Source organism: Phodopus roborovskii, unplaced genomic scaffold (assembly GCF_943737965.1).
Source record: "Phodopus roborovskii unplaced genomic scaffold, PHOROB, whole genome shotgun sequence".
NCBI lineage: Eukaryota > Metazoa > Chordata > Mammalia > Rodentia > Cricetidae > Phodopus > Phodopus roborovskii.
Genome location: NW_026126511.1, coordinates 40,823,620 through 40,841,816, shown reverse-complemented (window position 1 = coordinate 40,841,816; position 18,197 = coordinate 40,823,620). Strand labels below are relative to the sequence as shown.

At 42.8% G+C, this 18,197-nt stretch overlaps 1 protein-coding gene across 5 annotated transcripts in view; it reads left to right on the top strand.

Annotated features, from left to right (window-relative positions):
• The first annotated feature begins 228 nt into the window (after window positions 1-228).
• Rcbtb2 (RCC1 and BTB domain containing protein 2) overlaps window positions 229-18,197 on the top strand; it is a 42,366-nt gene continuing 24,397 nt past the window's right edge. The window contains exons 1-6 of one of the 5 annotated variants that reach the window (XM_051195394.1): window positions 229-337; window positions 11,126-11,208; window positions 13,355-13,455; window positions 14,095-14,187; window positions 14,608-14,672; window positions 17,773-17,827. In XM_051195394.1, coding sequence (XP_051051351.1) covers window positions 14,656-14,672; window positions 17,773-17,827 — 72 coding nt within the window. In that variant the 5' untranslated portion in view covers window positions 229-337; window positions 11,126-11,208; window positions 13,355-13,455; window positions 14,095-14,187; window positions 14,608-14,655. The other 4 variants (XM_051195393.1, XM_051195392.1, XM_051195396.1 and 1 more) reach the window with 4 other exon arrangements.

The following is an 18,197-nucleotide window of genomic DNA, read 5'->3' as shown; positions in this document are numbered from 1 at the left end:
AATTCAATTGAAAATCAAATACATATTTATAGTGCAGTGTTTTTTGATATATGTATACACTGTGTGATGGTAAAATCAAGCAGGGGGAGGAGGGAGGTTATGGAGTTTGAGCTGACTTGGGCTATTAGGGAGGTCCTGTTCCAAAACTATTCTCTTAGCAGCTTTTGGTGTGCACTGTTAATAACAGTAGCCACTAGGCAGTACACAGTAGCTTTCTCGAGCTTGCTCCTCCTAACTGAAATTTGATCACTAGCTTCGCCAGTGTCCCTTTCCCCTAGTCCCAGTAACCGCTCTACTCTTTTGGTGTGGCTTTTAAAATGCTCCTTAAATGACATCCGTAAGCATTTGTCTGGTGCCTACTTTGCTTAACATCCTCCAGGTTCATTCCACATCGTCCCAAGTGACAGAATTTCCTTCGTTTTAAAACGGAACTGATCTCTGAGCCCTCGAACACCACCACACAATGAGGTCGGCCTCCTGGATGGAGTTGGTAAGACCGGACTAGCACACATAGGAGCTTGTTTTGCAGCAAGCCTTTAGATATAAGACCTAAAACCGGAGAGGTATGGGTTCCCCGAAATCCGGGCACTAGGGCAGAATATGGGGTCCCCACAGAGGCCAGGCTGCAGGCAGGGTCGCCGGTCCGGGTCCCGGGCGGCGGAGGCAGGAGAGGTGCAGGGCGCAACCCCCTCCCTTCTCTTTGTATCCCCTCCCCTCCCCTCGTCCCCCTGCACTCCCCTCCCCTCCCCTCGTTTCTCTTCCCACTACGCGGCCCCCTCCTCCCTGCACGGCTGAACTCGAGCGCTGCCCGCCGAGCCGGGCCGCTTCAGGGGGAGGCGCCAAGTCTCGTCTGTTCCCGGCCCCGGCCGAGCAGTCCCCGCTGCCCGCAGGCGAGCGGACGCGGCGCGGAGGTAAGCGTGCGTGTGGGCGGCGGGCGCGGGCGGGCCCCGGGGGCGAAGACCGGGCGGAGGCCTCCCCCTGCGCCGCCCGGTGGCCCCGTGCGCAGCCGCTGCTGGGGCTGGGCGAGCCTCCATCCCACCCAGGCCGCGGGCCGGGCCCTGGCGCGCACGCGCGAGCCCGTGGGCGAGGTCGATGGCGCGGTTCTTGGTTCACGTTCTTGCTGGGGCCCCGGGCCCACGTAGCACTGCGCATGCGCGCAGGCCTGGTCTAGGGTCCGTTTTGGCGTCGGCCCCAGACAACGACTCCAGGCTTCCCGCTTTCAGCTTGGGGGTGGGGTGGGATGAGAGATGCTGGTCCCCGGGTCTGCATCCCTTCCCTGCGCGCAGCGCGGGCTGGTGGTGCTGTTTCCAGATCATTCCGCGCCCCGGAACCGCCTCGCCGACTCATGGCGCCTCACGCTTTAGGCCTTTGGTCGCTAAGAGGAGGGATGGCGGCGGGGAAGGCCTGGCTCTGCATCCAGGGCTGCCCTAAGATTTTCAGCCTGCCCGCGGTGCTCTACTTAGGGCGGAAGCGGAGGGGTTTAAAGGCTGTAAAGTTTCCCAGGGCCCCTCCGTGGCGGAGAAGGAACTTCCGCCTGAGTTGAAGACAGGGTTAGAGCTGAGCTTTTGCCATTGTTCTTTGCAAGGTAAAGATTTAACCCGCACTGTATGTAACAAAGAACACAAAGGAAAGAAGCTTTCTAGCACACCCGGCCGTTGCCCTGGCTGCCCGAACTGGGCTCGGTTACATCAGGTCACTTGGTGAGACAAGCAGTGAAAAACAACAGATTTACGCAGTGTGGCCGCGTTGGGAAGTTACTGCCTCGAAGTTTAAGTTGAAATGGTGGGCAAGAGCTAGGCACAAGTGGGCCTGTCCAGGTGCCATCCAGCCCGTCATTGACGACGCATCCTCGAAATCCAAAGCCTGATTGATTGATAGCTGAAGGAAACGGCACAAGTGGCTCTCTCTAGGACATCTTCCATCCTGCCAGAACCGTTACTTGTTGGCTTAATCCCTGCCCAAGCCGAGTAAAAGTGCTCGAGTTCACAAACAGCCCTGTGGAACTTGCTTTGTGTTTGTGTGTGCGTGTGTGTGTGTGTGTATGTCCTGTGATAGTCGACTGTTTAACGGACATTGGGTTCCTCTGCATTTGCACTTTCTCAGTAAAGTCTGTCACCTTACTGGCAATGGCATGTGGGTAAGTCAGTTTCAAGAGGCCAGGAGCTACTATGGAGAGTGCCCAACAGTGAATGCCCTTACTTCTGTGCTTTGTAGTCTTGTACGTACGATGTGCTGGCGCAGACACTTGGAAGCTGGAATAGAGTAACCGCTTGGAGAATCAGAATGCATTGGGTGAAATGTAACATCCTTGTTTCCCATTGACAGCTGCCCCATACACAGTACCGAGTAGCAGGGCTGCTAGAATGCCACTCATCATAAATACAACTCTTGCACCATGTAGGTCTTGTTGTTGTTTGGAGGCTTCCGAGTAGGCCACCATTCCAGAGCCTGTGTTTTTGCTCATGGTCACATGGAAGTAGACTTTACATCTTGACACAATGGCATCACTTCCAAGGGAGAACTTGCCCATCTAAAATAGCCCCTGCTCTGATTCTCTCAGAGGCCTCTTGTCCTGTCCTTGCCTGGGTAGCACTCGATGGCTATCTGATATTATACAGGTCTGTGATTCTCTTGTGTCTGCCTCACAACCATTACCTACAAGGTATTTGTTAACTATGTGAGTGAAAACTAGATTGAAAGATAACTTTTTCTAGGGAGACTTTGTGCAGAACTTGGACTCCTGTGACATTTTATAGTAGATGCGATCCTAGGTGCTTGGGGTTCAGCTATGAATAAAAAGATCACTTTCTCTGGTGCCTGCATTCTTGTGAAAGAAGATGGGCGACCAACATTTAATAATTTTGCCAGAAATTGTTCAATGCTCTAAAAGTGAAATACTACTTGAGAGAGTACAGAGGTGTTGTGATTTTGAAACACCTGGTGAGTGTGGAAGGTGATATTTATAGTGGAATGAAAAGTCCTTTCAGGAGGAAATACTTCCATGCTCTACCCTGAGGTCTGCAGCATGGCCACTATGACAAATGTCACTGTCCTTTATACTGCATAGGTGAGAGTTGGAAGTGTCAGGGTTTTTTGGCTTAACTCATCACAGCCAGCGAAGACACCAGAATCCTTCTCATAGGAGAGACTAACCAGAGAACCACTGTGGATGTGCTCAGAGCAACTATATAGCTAACCATCCTTATCCTTAATTCTGCCAGCACAGATTTAACAAACCTTGAATTGGAAATGTTAAAAAAGCACCTTCACTGAACATAGAATTTGAGGGTCATTATGAATTAAGCAAGAAACAATATCAACTTTTAAGATGTCTTTTTTTTTTTTTTTTTTTTTTTTTTTTTTTTTTTTTTTTTTTTTCAAGACAGGATTTCTCTAGCTCTGTAGATCAGACTGGCCTCAAACTCACAGAGATCCACCTGCCTCTGCCTCCCGAGTGCTGGGATTAAAGGTATGCACCACCAACGCCCAGCTAATTTTTTTTTTCTTTTAAGACATGATTTCATTCTGTACTTCACTAGTTTAGACTGTCCTGAAACAACTTTTCCTCCTCCAGCTGTCTTGTACTGAGGTTACAGGCACCAAGCCTGGAGGGATAGCAGCCATCTGCACAGAATTTACATTGGGTGTTACTTCTGTGTCTGATTGAAAATACTCAGGAGGGCTGGAGAGATGGCTCAGAGGTAAAGAGCACTGGCTGCTCTTCAGAGGCCCTGAGTTTAATTCCTAGGAACTACATGTTGGCTCACAACCATCTGTAATGAGATCTGGTGTCCTTTCCTAGTTTGCAGGCAGAACACTGTATACATAGTAAATAAGTAAATCTTCAAAAAAGGAAAGGAAAGGAAATACACAGGAGGGAGCATGTGGCCTGGCTGTATGCATATGACAGTTTCTGTAAGTGATGCGAACATTCACAGAGGATGCATTGATGGAGCTTGGGTCCTGTCCCAGTCTACTACACTCTGTAGTATCTTTATGGTACCTTGCAATTGCTTCTTAAGGTCCCTGACATTAAGTCACCTGGATAACTTGTGTGATGTTATGTCATGATATTCAGTGATCTCTATTAGAGCTTTTGTATGAGCCAGACAGATCTAAGCAACCATTGGCTGTTGATTGAAGAGGACTTAGAGAAAGGCCTTGATAGGAACTCTTAGGAAAGTGTGGTTCCTCTGAGGTCTTAAAAGTAAAGTAGATCAGAGACACTCTATGTTCAAGCATTAAGAGACTATTACTCTATAGGTATAGTTGTAGGGAACTCTATTAATTTGCTTTTGTCCACAGGAGATTGCCATGTTTAATTTCAGTTTTAACAGATCTAAAATGAAGTTAAAATGCTTACTAGATACTGCAATTTTCAAAGTTTATTGGGCATTATTACAAACTAAAATTGTCCAGGAAAGGGAGGTGAGGAACAGTGTTATCAGTGTGGCAGAGAGACATTAAGGCCTTTGTTCAGGCTGAAAACAAGGAGGTCCATGTGGGAATGCCCCCTTAAGCAGATGGATGGCTCCTCTCGATTCTTTAACTTTCCTTATCTGGAAGGAACACGTGTCTCTTTCACGCGGTGACCTCATTCTAATAATATCATGATCTCCAGGACTTTGAAAGCATAATAGATTATTAAACATCAATCTGACACCAAAGTGTGTTTTTTTTAATATCTTGAGCTTTGCTAATGTAACCTGAGTTAATATGCATTTTGTATCCCTCAAGCCAATATATTTTGTAGCTACCAAGTGCTAGTGAATGGTAGCTAAAATGCAGTGTTTTCTATATTATGCCAAATGTATACAAAAGGATTCCCAAGAGGAAACAAGTGGAGGCCGAGGGATTAATGTTGTAGAGCCAAAGGTCTTTAACAGGGTAATAGTTACCACATCTGTTAATATCTATTTAAGTATTGGATGCATAAGAAATTAAATCTTAAATGGACTTAAAAGCGGCTCTTTGTGTCAGCTCATGTCCTTCATGGTAGCAACATAAAATGTAGTTTATGTTGACTATTTTTCCACTTGGTGATGACATTTTGTTATCAGTATTATCGACATTGTCAGTCTTAGTTATCTGAAGAAGACTGCCAGCGTTGCTGTGGGCAGACTTACCCCAAACCTCACTGTGAAATCTGGAAACCTTTTTTGAAAACAATTACAGCAACAACTCAGCTGTGCACCACACAGGCAGTGTTTGCATTCCAGAAGCATCAGGCAGCACCGTGTCCTTTGTGGGTGTGCTGACTTTCTCACTGCTCCTGGTGCAGTTCTGTCCACCTGCATATAAGCACCCCAGTGCAACAAGCCAGTGTTTGTGACTGCCAGCCAACATCTCATTCAAGAGGAGCTGAATTACAACCAATGCAAGTGACAACTGAGGCCGTGTTTTATTGCTTTATATACTTACATTACCTATAACTCAAGGATGACACTGATAAAAGACATGAATGATACTTTTTAATTACTCAGCAAACATGCTTGGGGACTCCCATTGGCATTTACTTTGTCTGTAGCTCCCTTACATTCTGATACCCCCCACCACCACCATCACCACTTTGCTTAACTCTTTCTTTGCCTCCTTGACGAGTTTCTCAGATGGGAGAACTTGCCAGTAGCATAGAGTTATGTATCACAAGGCAGCTTCTTATACATTATGTTGCTCAAGTGTGGCTGTAGAGCTGATTTCATGGAGTTGAATTTAAAAACTCAGATTTCTCTGAAGACCCTCCCCCCCCAATTTATTTTCTTCTGGGACCACTTGTAATAGGTAACTATGGCGTTTAGAAGCCCCTGGATAACTAGCCTATTTGTTTACGCACTTGAGAGTTGGGTCCTTTGTGTTCACAGTACTACATGTTCTGTTCTTTTACATATTTATTTTCTACTTACTGGAAACACAAGCAGTAATTAGACAAATGAACATGTGTTCTATAATCATCCTAACTCCCTTGCATGTCACTTGGTTCCAGGTGATGTGCCACACTGAGTTGTGGATACACTCATTAATGCTGATTATTTCATTAACAGCCTATATATCCTATATATACAGTGTATTCTTTGCTTTGTACAGGGATGTGAATGACCCTATTCTCTGTGATGCCTAGGAAGGGATGTTTGTATGTTATAAAGACTATCTTTTGTCTACCTGTCTTCGACTACATTGTTAGTAATAGTGTAGACAAAACTCTCAATACAATATATTCAAATGAGGAGTTATCTGTTTCAATCAAGGATAATTTAGAAATATTTTTTTTTTCGATTTACTAATTCTAGCTGGGGCCTTCTGTCAGTAGAACAAATGAAAACTGAACTGAGAGAAGCTTCTGTCTCATTCTTCTGTGAGTTATTTTGATTAGATATATAAATTCTAATATCCGTTTCCTTGAAACTTGCCCAAATCAGGTATTTTAAAAAAAAATTTATATTTATTATTTTTCTTATTTTACATATTGATCCCAATTCCCTCTCCCTCTCATGCTCCTCGACTCCCCTTCCCTCCCCCCCCCCCACTCCACAGGGAGGGTGATGCCTTCCAGGAGGGATCATCAAAATCTGTCAAGACATTTGGAGTAGGGACTAGGCCCTCCCTCCTGCCTCTAGGCTAAGGGAGTATCCTTCCATGGGGAATGTGCTCCCAAAGTCCTTTGTGCACCAGGGATACATCCTAGTTCCACAGGCAGAGGTCCCTTAGACTGCCCAGGCCTTCTGAGACACACGTTCAGGGGATCTGAGTCTGTCCAATGCTGGTTTCCCAGCTATTAGTCTGGGAGTCCATTAGCTCCCCCTTGTTCAGGTCAGCTGTCTCTGTGGGTTTCTGTAGCCTGGTCTTGACCCCTTTTCTTATCACTCCTCTCTTTCTGCACTGGATTCCAGGAATTCGGCTCAATGTTTAGCTGTGGGTGTCTGCTTCTGTTCCCATCAGCTACTAGATGAGGGCTCCATGATGGTGGATAAGTTAGTTATCAATCTCATTATCAGGGAAGGACATTTAAGGTAGCCTTTCCACTATTGCTCAGATTGTTAGTTGGGGGTCATCCTTGTAGGTCTCTGAACATTTCCCTGGAGTTAATTTTCTCTTCAAACCTATTATGGTATCTCTTTTTTTTTTTTTTGCTGTCGTCTATTTGTCCCCTGACTCAATCTTCCTAGTCCCACAATTCTGCTCTCTTGCCCTTCTCTTTCTCCTAACTCCCTCTCCACTAACTGCCCCCTCCCCCACTCCAAATATGTTCAGGAGATCTTGTTCCTTTCCCCTTCTGTGAGGGACCTTGTATAAATCTCTTAGGTTCCTCCTTGTATCCTTGTTTCTCTGATGGTGTGAATTATAGGCTGGTGATCCTTTGCTCTATGTCTAAGATCCATATATGAGTGAGTACATACCATATTTGTGTTTTTGTGACTGGGTTATATCACTCAGAATGTTTTCTTCAAGTTCCATCCATTTGCCTGTGAATTTCAAGATTCCATTGTTTTTTTCTGCAAAGTAGTATTCCATTGTGTAAATGTGCCACATCTTCTTTATCCATTCTTCAGTTGAGGGGCATCTAGGTTACTTCTAGGTTCTTGCTATTACAAATAATACTGCAGTGAACATAGTTGAACAGATGTCTTTGTTGCATGGATGTGGATCATTTGGGTAGATGCCTAAGAGTGGAATTGCCGGGTCGTGTGGTAGACTGATTCCTATTTTCCTGAGGAACCGCCACACTGATCTCCAAAATGGCTGTACAAGTTTGTACTCCCACCAGCAGGGGCGGAGTATTCCTCTTTTAGAAATAAATTATTAAGTGATACAAGTTTAAGAAAACAGCTGGGATTAAAAAAAATGTCATACAACATATGATCCTACTTGATATTTATTTAGCTTTGAAGAATTATTAGTCAAAAATTGGAAGGCTGGCTCCTGAGTGTACAGCTGTTGGCTCCTAAGTATCCAGCTGTGAGATTTGGGAGGCAGAGGTTGGGGCAGAGCTTCCACTGAAAGAAGGTCTTCCCTTCTTATTTTGGTTTGTTTATCAAACCGTGAGGTCCCAGAATGTTATTTTGCAGAGCTTACTATGGAGTATATGTATGAGCCACGTCATGTAGCCTACAGCAGATGGCAGAGGCAGAATCAGTGACTTGACATTCAGTAGGACAGTGGGGCACCCACTATCATCTCCTGGCAAGGGGCCAACTTACGCTATAACAGTCACTGAGCAATTGTCCCGATACAGATACCAGCCTTTACTGTCTTCCTGTGCAGACAACGGGGGCACCTGGAAGCTGATTTAGAGCAGATGCAGTAAACACTTGTGCTATCCTAGCATAGCTGATATTAAACACTTTTTTTTCTTAGTTCAGATTCTCCTTGCCAGGCATGTATCGTTCTATAGTATTAATTTCTAAAATGGCAGAAGAAATCATGGTTTATGAATCATCATTATCAATATTTTATGACATTCCTGTGTGTCTAGTAAAAGCAAAGTGAAAATGGTAGTACTCCAGTTTTAATATCGGTTAACCTTATCCCCCTGACAGGCTGGCTTTGAATTCCTGATCTTCCTAAGGACAGGGATTATATGTGTGTGCTGGCACAGTGACTCTAAGTGAACCGTCTTGTGATGGGGAAAGTGGTAGTATACAGATTCATTATTATAGTTACATGGAGTCCTTTATCTTTGGCATTACCTTCATCAAAACTTTTCTATGGGAATCCATCCTCATCAAAGCCCAGCTATGCATTCTGTTGTCACCCACAACACAATGGATGAGGGCTCTTTTCTCTGTGTTCTATCAAGTGGTCTGTTATATCATTTGGGTTATTTTGTGCTATGACAATTTGTTCAACATCGTAAATCTAGAAAATAATTTTTAGAGATTTATTTGTGTGTGTGTGTGTACGTGTACGTGCTCATTGGATCCCTTGCAGGTGAAGGAGAAGCATTTGTGAGCTGCCCTAAGTTCCTGTGGGAGAACAGGAAGCACTCTTAACTGCTGAGCCATCTTCTTAGCCTCTAGAGGATTTGTTAATTGATACATGGTATGTGTGTCTCACAGGTTGTCAGCTTTGTTGGTAGATTATGCTCTCCTGTTTACTCTTTCTTAGGGTTTTTTCTCTGGTTTTGCTACTGCAGGGTACATCTAGGTCAGCTTTTTTTTAAAAACAGAGTGAAGTCATTTTGACAACTTTTTTCTTTTTTTTTTTTTACATTGAAATATGATGGAATGACATAGGACAGAATAGCAGAGCCGTAAAGATTCACGGTCTCATGTATGAGGGTATGAGGGTAAGAATTGTTTTATGAAATTTTGTTTCAGTGGTATATTAGTCATCTTTGTGTTGCTTTGACAAATGCCTGAGTAAAACCTCTAAGTGGAGGAAGATTTACTTTAGCTCATGGTTTCAGACTGGCCTGTGGCCAAGAAGCACCCCACAGTGCGAGTACATGGTGGTGCGGAACTCTTACTTTGTGGCAGCCTGGAAATGGAGAGAGGACAGGGCCAAGGAGAAGATACACCCTTAGGGCTGGAGAGGTGGCCCAGTGGTTCAGAGCACTGGCTACTCTTTCAAGGGATCTGGGCTCAATTCCCATCACCCGCATAGCTGCTCACAACTGTCTCTTAACTCCAGTCTCTAGCATCCAGTACCCTCTTCCAGCCGCTGTGGATACCAGGCACACATGTGATTGATTCACAGACAAACATGCAAATTTAAAAAATAAAAAATAAAAAACCCATACACAAAAATACACACACATACGCATCCTTCCTGGGCATGCCCTCAGTAGGCTGCTTTCTCCAACTAGTCCCTACTCCAACTCCCCTCCCCCTGGTTTTTCAAGCTAGAGTTTCTTTGTGTAGCCTTGGCTGTCCTAGAATGTGCTCTGTGGAACAAGCTGGCCTCAAACTCACAGAGATCTGCCTACCTCTACCTCCAGAGTGCTGGGATTAAAGGTGTGTGCCAATACTGCTCTTAGGCCCTACCTGTTTAAGGTTTCCATCATCTTCCCATAGCCCATGAAGCTAAGCATGCAGCAATCAATCTCTTGATAAAGTTAGAGTCTTCACAATCACAATCCACTTCCCAAACTCCACCTCCAAACACTGCTGCACTAGGGACCAAACCTTGAGCATGTGCATTTTGGGGGGAATGTTTGAAATCCATACCATAACAGGCTTCATATATGTATCTAAATAAAACCAACAACAAAAAACAAAAAATCCCAAAGATGTGGTGATCCAAACACTGGAGTTGTTCTTCAGAGTGATTGAATTCATCTGTGGTCCTTTTAGCCTTATACAAGTATGCCTTTGTCTCCACTGTCACTGGGCACTGTTTCTGGTTAATTTTTGTGGGTCTAGTGGACAAGGCTGGACTGGCTGTGTTTGTGTTCCCATGATGAATTCTGTGTTGAACTTGAGCAGCTTTTAGTGCAAAGGCTGACTGCTGTGAGTAGCCTGTACCCTTGTCCCTTTAGTCCCTTGGCATCGGTCAATTCTGTATGCTGCAACCATCTTCTCCCATGCTATGCAGTATCTTACACTCTTCCACATGTATCTTATTTAAGAAAGCTCTTGCTGAGTGAGAAGCATAGACCTATAGACATAGTGGGGAGGTGGATTCAGGATTCCGAATTTGAAGCCAGCTTGAGCTATACAGAAGGACCCTGTGTCAGTAACAAATGAAGTGTGAAGTTTGCCTTTTGTGTATTTCATGTGACTTCTCTTTTGTTGAAGAGTACAATCAGACTTTATTTGGTGCCTGGGCATGATGGCACATGTGCAGGAGGCGGAGGCAGGTGTGTGTAGAGTTTCGTCTACATAGTGAATTCCAGCTCAGTCAGGGCTACAGAAGAGACCCTGTCTCCAAAACCAAAGCCAACTTTCTCTAAAACATATTTTGCGTTTGCTTCTTTGTTCACACTGTTAAAATCCTGTCTTGAAACTTACAAAAAAATCCAAAAGCTGCACCTTAAGTTTTTAATACTGCTGATTTTTTAATAAGAGAGCTGGTGAGATTTAAGAAACAGTTTCCTTTAATAAACAATGGGGATTGTTAACTTTGGAAAATAGCATATTCTCTTTTTCAGTTTCTTTAATGGAATTTATTTCTGTGTTTCTATTTTTAGTCACGTTAACTCTTTTCTAGAAGACAGCTTTACGAGGATCTAGAAGGACCAAATTCGAGGCTCCAGAAATCCCCAGCGACCAGGTACAGATGTTTATGGATGGAGTGCTCCTAGCCATTGTGTATAGAGTAAAAGTATTTGAGATGGGAACAGGTAAACTTTATAATCCCTGCAATAGGAGCAGGCAAATCAACTGTGGACTTGTGAAATGATGCCATCATTTACAAGGTTCACACTCGAGAACTACTCAAATTACAAAGCAATTGCAAAACAAATCTCAGAATGTTTTTGGTAATTTTGAATTTGGGTCAGGCCACGTGTGTGGCTGCCCTCTGTCTCATGCTTGCGTCTGATGGCTGGCAGGTTGGACATGCCTGCTGAGAGGATCCAAGAGCAGCAGCTTTGGAAGCACCCCTAGGTTTCCTTCTAAGTTCTGCTCTGACTGGTGGTTCCTATGGGTCAGGTTGCAGAGGCCGTGACTGTGCCTTATTTCTGTGATTATTCATCTTGATACTGCAAAGATTAAATGAGGTACCAAGCTGCACTCTAAATGTCAGTGTTTTTCACACCTCAGTGTGGTTTACAGTGCTGATAATGATAGTACAAGAACCTTGCAGGTGACAGGGTGAGGCAGCTGTAACCGCCACACACTTTACCCCAAGGGGTAGAAAGCAGGGAAATCACTTTTCTCTGTTATATGTGTCACTGGCATGGTAGAAAACAAGTTTACCATTTTTTAAAAAACAAAACTAGGGGTTGTGTTTGAATTATTTCATATTGGTAGTTAGTCTTTAAGTTCTTCTGAATTTTGACTAACACTGAAACATATAAAGTTATGTTAATATTATAGTTAAACCTAATTGGCTCCAATGAATACTTTCTCTTTGAATATGTAATTTCCATATGCCATGCATATAGTTACATTTTAATCTGAGCAATTCCAATTTTTACCATTTTTAAGGAGTTGATTATGCTTACAGTAATCAAAGAAAGAAACTGAAAGGAGTCATTTTTTTTTCTGCTTAAAAACTTCAGGATTCCTAATCACTGATCTTACTTTGCACATATGAGCATCCCCCTCCCTTTCAGCAACGGGAGACCTAAGGGGTGGTGAGGGTGGTTATCTCTGTGGTTGTTCCTTTTTCTTCTATCAACCTCCTCCCCACCTTTGAGTCCCTCTCCTCTTCTTTTCCTCATCATTCTCTTGCGTGTTTCTTTTTCCTTCCTTTTATTTCTGTGAAGCTGGCATAGAACCTGGAACTTCATACATGTGAAACCAGTGCGCTCCATTGAGCTATGCCCCTAATCCCAAATGTCTCTTCTGATTCTAGTAAATTTAGTGTTAAAAGTGCAGTGGTGTTAACAGTAAGGGTAGGGGCACCCCTAAATCCTTAGGCGAGGAATTGTAGCCCATTGTAGGATGCTTGCTCTGCATGGGAAAGATTCTAGATTTGATCCCCAGAAATGGGGTGTGGGAGAGTGCCTCAGATGGGCATGCCAGCCCCCCAATGTCTGGCCTGTTTCCAGTACTTGAAGCATCATATACATTATGTTCTACTCTGCGCAATACATGGTTCTGATAACAGAAGGACTGTGGTGTCCTCCCTGAAAGAGCTTGAAAATTAACGGAGGAAAGAAGTCACACAAGAAAAATTGCCAAGGCAGAATATGTGTGTGATTGGGGTTCCAAAGAGAAGCTCTGTGGGCTCCACAGCGCCCGGCCTGTGTGGCCAGGCAGGACCAGGGCAGTGGCTGTCGTGCTGCGTTTACACATGCTGGGATTTCAGTAGCTGTGTGAAGTGCTGTAATGTGGGATGCTGATTAAATACAGCAAAAATATTTTCCCAGATCAAATCATATAAATTTACAAGAGAAAAACTTGAAGTAATTGCTTTTAGTTTCATTTTTGGGTAGGCAAAAATCTAGCCCTGAATTTCATCTCCAGTCCCTAAGTGAGCTTTTAAATATAAGCATGTCTTTTTAAAATTGGCTTTCCATACATTGTCCTCATTTTAAATTCAGATTTTTCTAAATGCATTACTATTTATAGGACCTACTTACAATTGAAAAAAATTGAGGAAAATTTCATTAAGGCCATATAAAACATCAATAAAGGCCATGGTATCATTTGACTTGTTTGATTTTTTTCTTTTCTTTCTTTCTTTCTTTCTTTCTTTTTTTTTTTTTTTTTTTTTTTTTTTTTTTTTTTTTTTTGACATAGGGTCACAGGGTTTCACTGTGTAATAGCCTTAGCCATCTTGGATCTGGCTTTGTAGACCAGGCTAGCCTCAAACTCACAGAGATCTGCCTCCTGAGTGCTGGGATTAAAGGTATACACTGCCACCCCCCACCCCAGGATTGATTCCCCCCCCCCCCCTTAGACAGGTTTCTCTGTGTAGTCCTGGCTGTCCTGGAATTCTCTCTGTAAACCAGGCTGGCCTCTGTCTCCCAAGTGCTGGCCTTAAAGGAATACACCATTTTTAATCTAGCCTTTTCTAGTTCTACTTCTATTGCAACAAATACCAAAGAAAGTGCTATGACTAGAAGCTTGCAATATGCATGGTATTTAAATAATCAGAGCAAACCTAATAAATTAGACAACATGAAATGTTATTAAACATAGTTTTATAAAATTGGCTTTTGGAGGTAAACACTACTTTAGTTTGGGATAGCTTGTGTGTGTGTGTGTGTGTGTGTGTGTGTGTGATGGTTGAACCACAGACATGAAAATTCTGCATGTCTTGCAGGAGGGCTGCCCCTGCTATCACCTCAACGCTTGCTGTCACTTTGATGTGATGGCAGGAAATTCCTAAGGAAAGAATAGTCAGTGATCTTGCTACATACTTGATGCTTTTGTTTCAGACTTTGTTGTTGTTGTTAAAGTCCAGGACAGCAAGCTGCATTCATTCAGATATTCATTCATTCATTTTATTCATCCTTTTCATTCATTCCTCCTTTGTCTTTTCCAGCTTAGCAGATTATACATCCTCAGGAGCTGAGAATTCATAAGTGTGGTCTTCACCGTGATTTGGAACTTTCCGGTCTCAGAAAAGTTGACCAAGGTCTAGAATTTGTTTTTCCGTATCAATAGAAAAGTCATCTGTGAGTTGGAAGTTTTTGCTAATTTCCTCGTAGATAGAAGGACCTCTGTTTCTTCAGGATGACCTTCTCAGAGAATAATTTCCTTAAGAGTTCCTGATCATTGGAAACTGCTTGTAGGACTTATAGCTGGTGACTCCCATGCTAAAGGCTTAATTCCTCTATCATCACCCCGTTCACCACTTTGGGACTTATCCTCCCTGTTAATTAGAAGTGAAGGCAGTTTGTTTGTTTGGCACAAGGTCTTGCTTTGTTGCCTAGGCGTCTTTCTAATTCCATTGCCTCCCAAATGCTGGGAATCCAGGCACCTGATCGCTAAAGCAATTTTCTGTGTACCTCCTTCTGGCATGGGCTTCTGATTTTACCACATCCTTTTTCCTCAGGGACTGCACAGGACTGAGTCCGCATGGAAGAAGAACTGCCTGGTTTCTATGGAGAAAGTGGCAAGGTTAGACAAAAGCATGCCTTGTAGCATGCATATTTTATTGCATGAACCGCATCTCTTGCTCACCTGGTGAGAGGAGCAGTGAGATCATAAAAGTCTTCCATGGAGAAGATGCAGTGTGGTGCCTGACATACCAATAAATCATTGAATGGGGGGAGAGGGTGTGCACAGGGCCAGCAAGGAATAGTTGTCACCGGGGGTTGAGAAAGGGCTCCCTGGCATCTGAACTTAAGGAATAAAGGCTTCTGCTCACAGCTGGTGACCTGTAAAAGACTTTGTTTAAATAAAGTTTCTTCTTTTCCCAAATATTGAAAAACATTAAAAAAAAATAGTCATAAGAAGATATGCTTCCAACTCATCATGTTCTTTTATTCTTTTCCATCACGTTTGAACATTACAGTCAATCAGCTTAAGTCCATACAGTATCCAACGAATACTGTTTCCCATGCAGTATCCAGTGGATATCATTCCCATCCTGTATCCAGTGGATATCATTCCCATCCTGTATCCAGTGGATATTATTCCCATCCTGTATCCATTGGATATTGCTTCATATCTTTCAGCCTGCCTGTTGGTTGTTGTCTTGTATCATTATGTCAAATTTATAAAGTATCTGCTCACCTCCATGAAACAGTTTAATATTAACTGCTACTTTCTTTTGTCTTTTTTCTACTCTAGGAAATAAAAAAGGTAAAATTTAATAAATTATAATAATTTTATAATAAGTATATAAAGCCAGCATAGTGTACAAAACAACTAAACTTTTGAAATTCTACCTCATGCTGACATGGATGCTTGTGTAAACCCTTGTAGGAATTTATAAAAGTAGCTTAAAAATTAATGATAGAACTGAGAGACTTAGAAAACAATAGCAGAGGGCTAACTGGAGAAATGACTGAGCAATCAAGAGTGCTTGTTGTTCTTGCTGAGAGCTTGGTTCCCAAACCCTTGTTAGGTGACTCACAATCACCTGCAACTCCAGCTTCAGAGGACCTGAGGCCCTGTTCTAGTCTCCACGGCCATATGTGCTTCTCCCCCCTCTGTCTGTCTCTCTCTCTCTCTCTGTCTGTCTCTCTCATCTCTCTCTCATCTCTCTCACACACACATTTAAAAGGTGTTAATAGAAAATTTCCCAATTCTTCCTGGGAATGGATTTTGTAAATTAAACAAATGAATTAGCAGAATCAGTGAAATTACCTTATTACATATAAAATGTTACAGCTAGGAAATCCTCAAAAGGTGAGGTGGTGCATTTTTCGACATCATTTTACTAGGCATGCCCAACATGTCATTTTGATTTTCCGTATAGGCTGTATTTTTACTGAATTGTAACAGCTTGTCAGTTTGCTGTGGTCATGTGCAGTGTGATCATCCAGGGGATTTCTCAGTGGCTACAGAGTAACAGGATGTATCTTAGTCTCTAATTCATTGCAGGTATATTTCCTGCCTTAGGTTTTCCCCGACAGAGTATTAACATCTCATTACTGCATTTTGAAAAGAGATGCCAGCTACAGGTAGGGTTGGTGGGTAGGGTGTGAATGGAGTAGTACAGGAACACCTCAGGAAGTGGATGTGAGTCAGATGGTTACCTGGATCACCCTGAAGCTGAACTCAATAGACACCATCTTAATGGTGACAATTGCAAGGCTCTTATTTCCGTGAAAAGTTCAATTCCCCATATTTTCTTGCTCATGACCAGCTGTCCTTATTATGGTTTCTGTAAAACAACATTATGACCATGAGCCACTTGAGAAAAGGAGTTATTTTTGCTTATACTTTCACATCACAGACCATTACTGGGAAAGCCAGGGCAAGAACTTAGTGCAAGAACTTGTAAGGCAGAGCTGATGCTGAGGCCATGGAGGGGTGCTGCTTACTGGCTTGCCCAGTTTGTTTTCTTATATACCCCAGGACCTCCTGCCTTGCAGTGGAACCACCTCCAATGGGTTGGGCTGTCCCACATCAATCATAAGACTTGCTCACGGGCCAGTCCTATGGAGATATTTTCTTGATTAAGATTCCCTCTTCACAGATGACTGTACCTATTATGTCCAGTTGATTTGAAAGCTAGCCAGCACACCCACTCTTCAGTTAACCCCTCACCCGACAGTGGGCATAGAGCAGTTAGAGACTCCAGTGAAGACATTTCTGGCACACAGAATGGTTGACAGATGATCAAGGCTCCTACATGTGCTGTGCAGTAAATCTTTGTACATTACCTCATGAATGTCTTAGAATAAAATGCTATAATTCCATGAAGCTACTATTAAATATTTTCTCCAAAAAGTATGTGTATTTATGAATTAAACTATCAGTTCCTTATGTAATAGTTCCCTCACAGATGTGAAAAATGGACTTGTTGTGATGACTGTTCCCAAGCCAAGCATTTAGCTGTCTGACAGATTTTAAAAGCAATATATTCATATCTGTGGTGTACACAGGCTATTTGTGGCTACTTTCCATTAGATGTTGACATCTTGGGGGGGGGGAGATGGGAATGTCTTATTCTGTGTCTTTAATTCATAATTCTACCATACCCGATATTATCCTGACCGATCACATAAATCGCATTGGAGCCCTACTGGTCAGAGAATCACCAGCTGGGTACTGTGTGCATCTGTACAAGCTGACCAAGGAGAAAGTACAAACTTATGACTCGTAGACAAGTGTTTAGGAATTTACCACTTGATCCTCAGTATTCAGGAAGCCACTTGACTTTGTAGCAAAGGACAGGATAAAATCCATAAACATGCTTGAGAGAAGGAACAGCTGAGGAAGAACGTTCCCAGTCATTGCAACTTGGCAGTGCATGCCGAGCAGCCATTAAGGACTGTGAGTGTTTTGCACAGACTCGAGGCCTCCCGCACTCTGCCTTCTTAGGGGGACTTCTTATTCTGCACTCAGGTGATGTGTAGACACATGGGCCTCTATCTCTTCTCACCCACCTTGAAGATACTGATCTTGTGTGATTATGTAGGGAAATCTATGGTCTGATTATTGTGAAGACTAGACATAATATATAAAAACTATAGAAAACCACTAATAACATCTTTTAGATTCTTTACGCCACTGTTTCAAACTTTATTCTTCTTAAAATTTATAGAAGGAAAAAAAATAAAGCAGATCTCTTAGAAAATAAGATTCCTTCATATGAGGAGGTAGGTAATTTACAATAGATGCTTAGACTAAAATATCATCTCACAATTCTGTTGTCTGTGTCCAGCTTTGACAGTAAACAAAGTAGCTCTAGAAAGAGTTCTTTTTTATATAAAAACTCTGATTTCCAAATTAATATAATACTACCTTATAAGTCTTCAGTTTCCCACAATAAAATTAGGGACCTGTTCTATACATCTGTATAATTGCAGCTTCTTGAATATGTAAAATTTAAAAACAATGCCAGATTCCAAATTGAGTATTTCTTGCATACACACTGTTACTGCTGCAAAATGTTCTTGTATTGAAAGTAACTGAAGAAATAGGATCTAGTGCATCAGAATCAGTGACAGCCATCACTGCTGTCCCAGA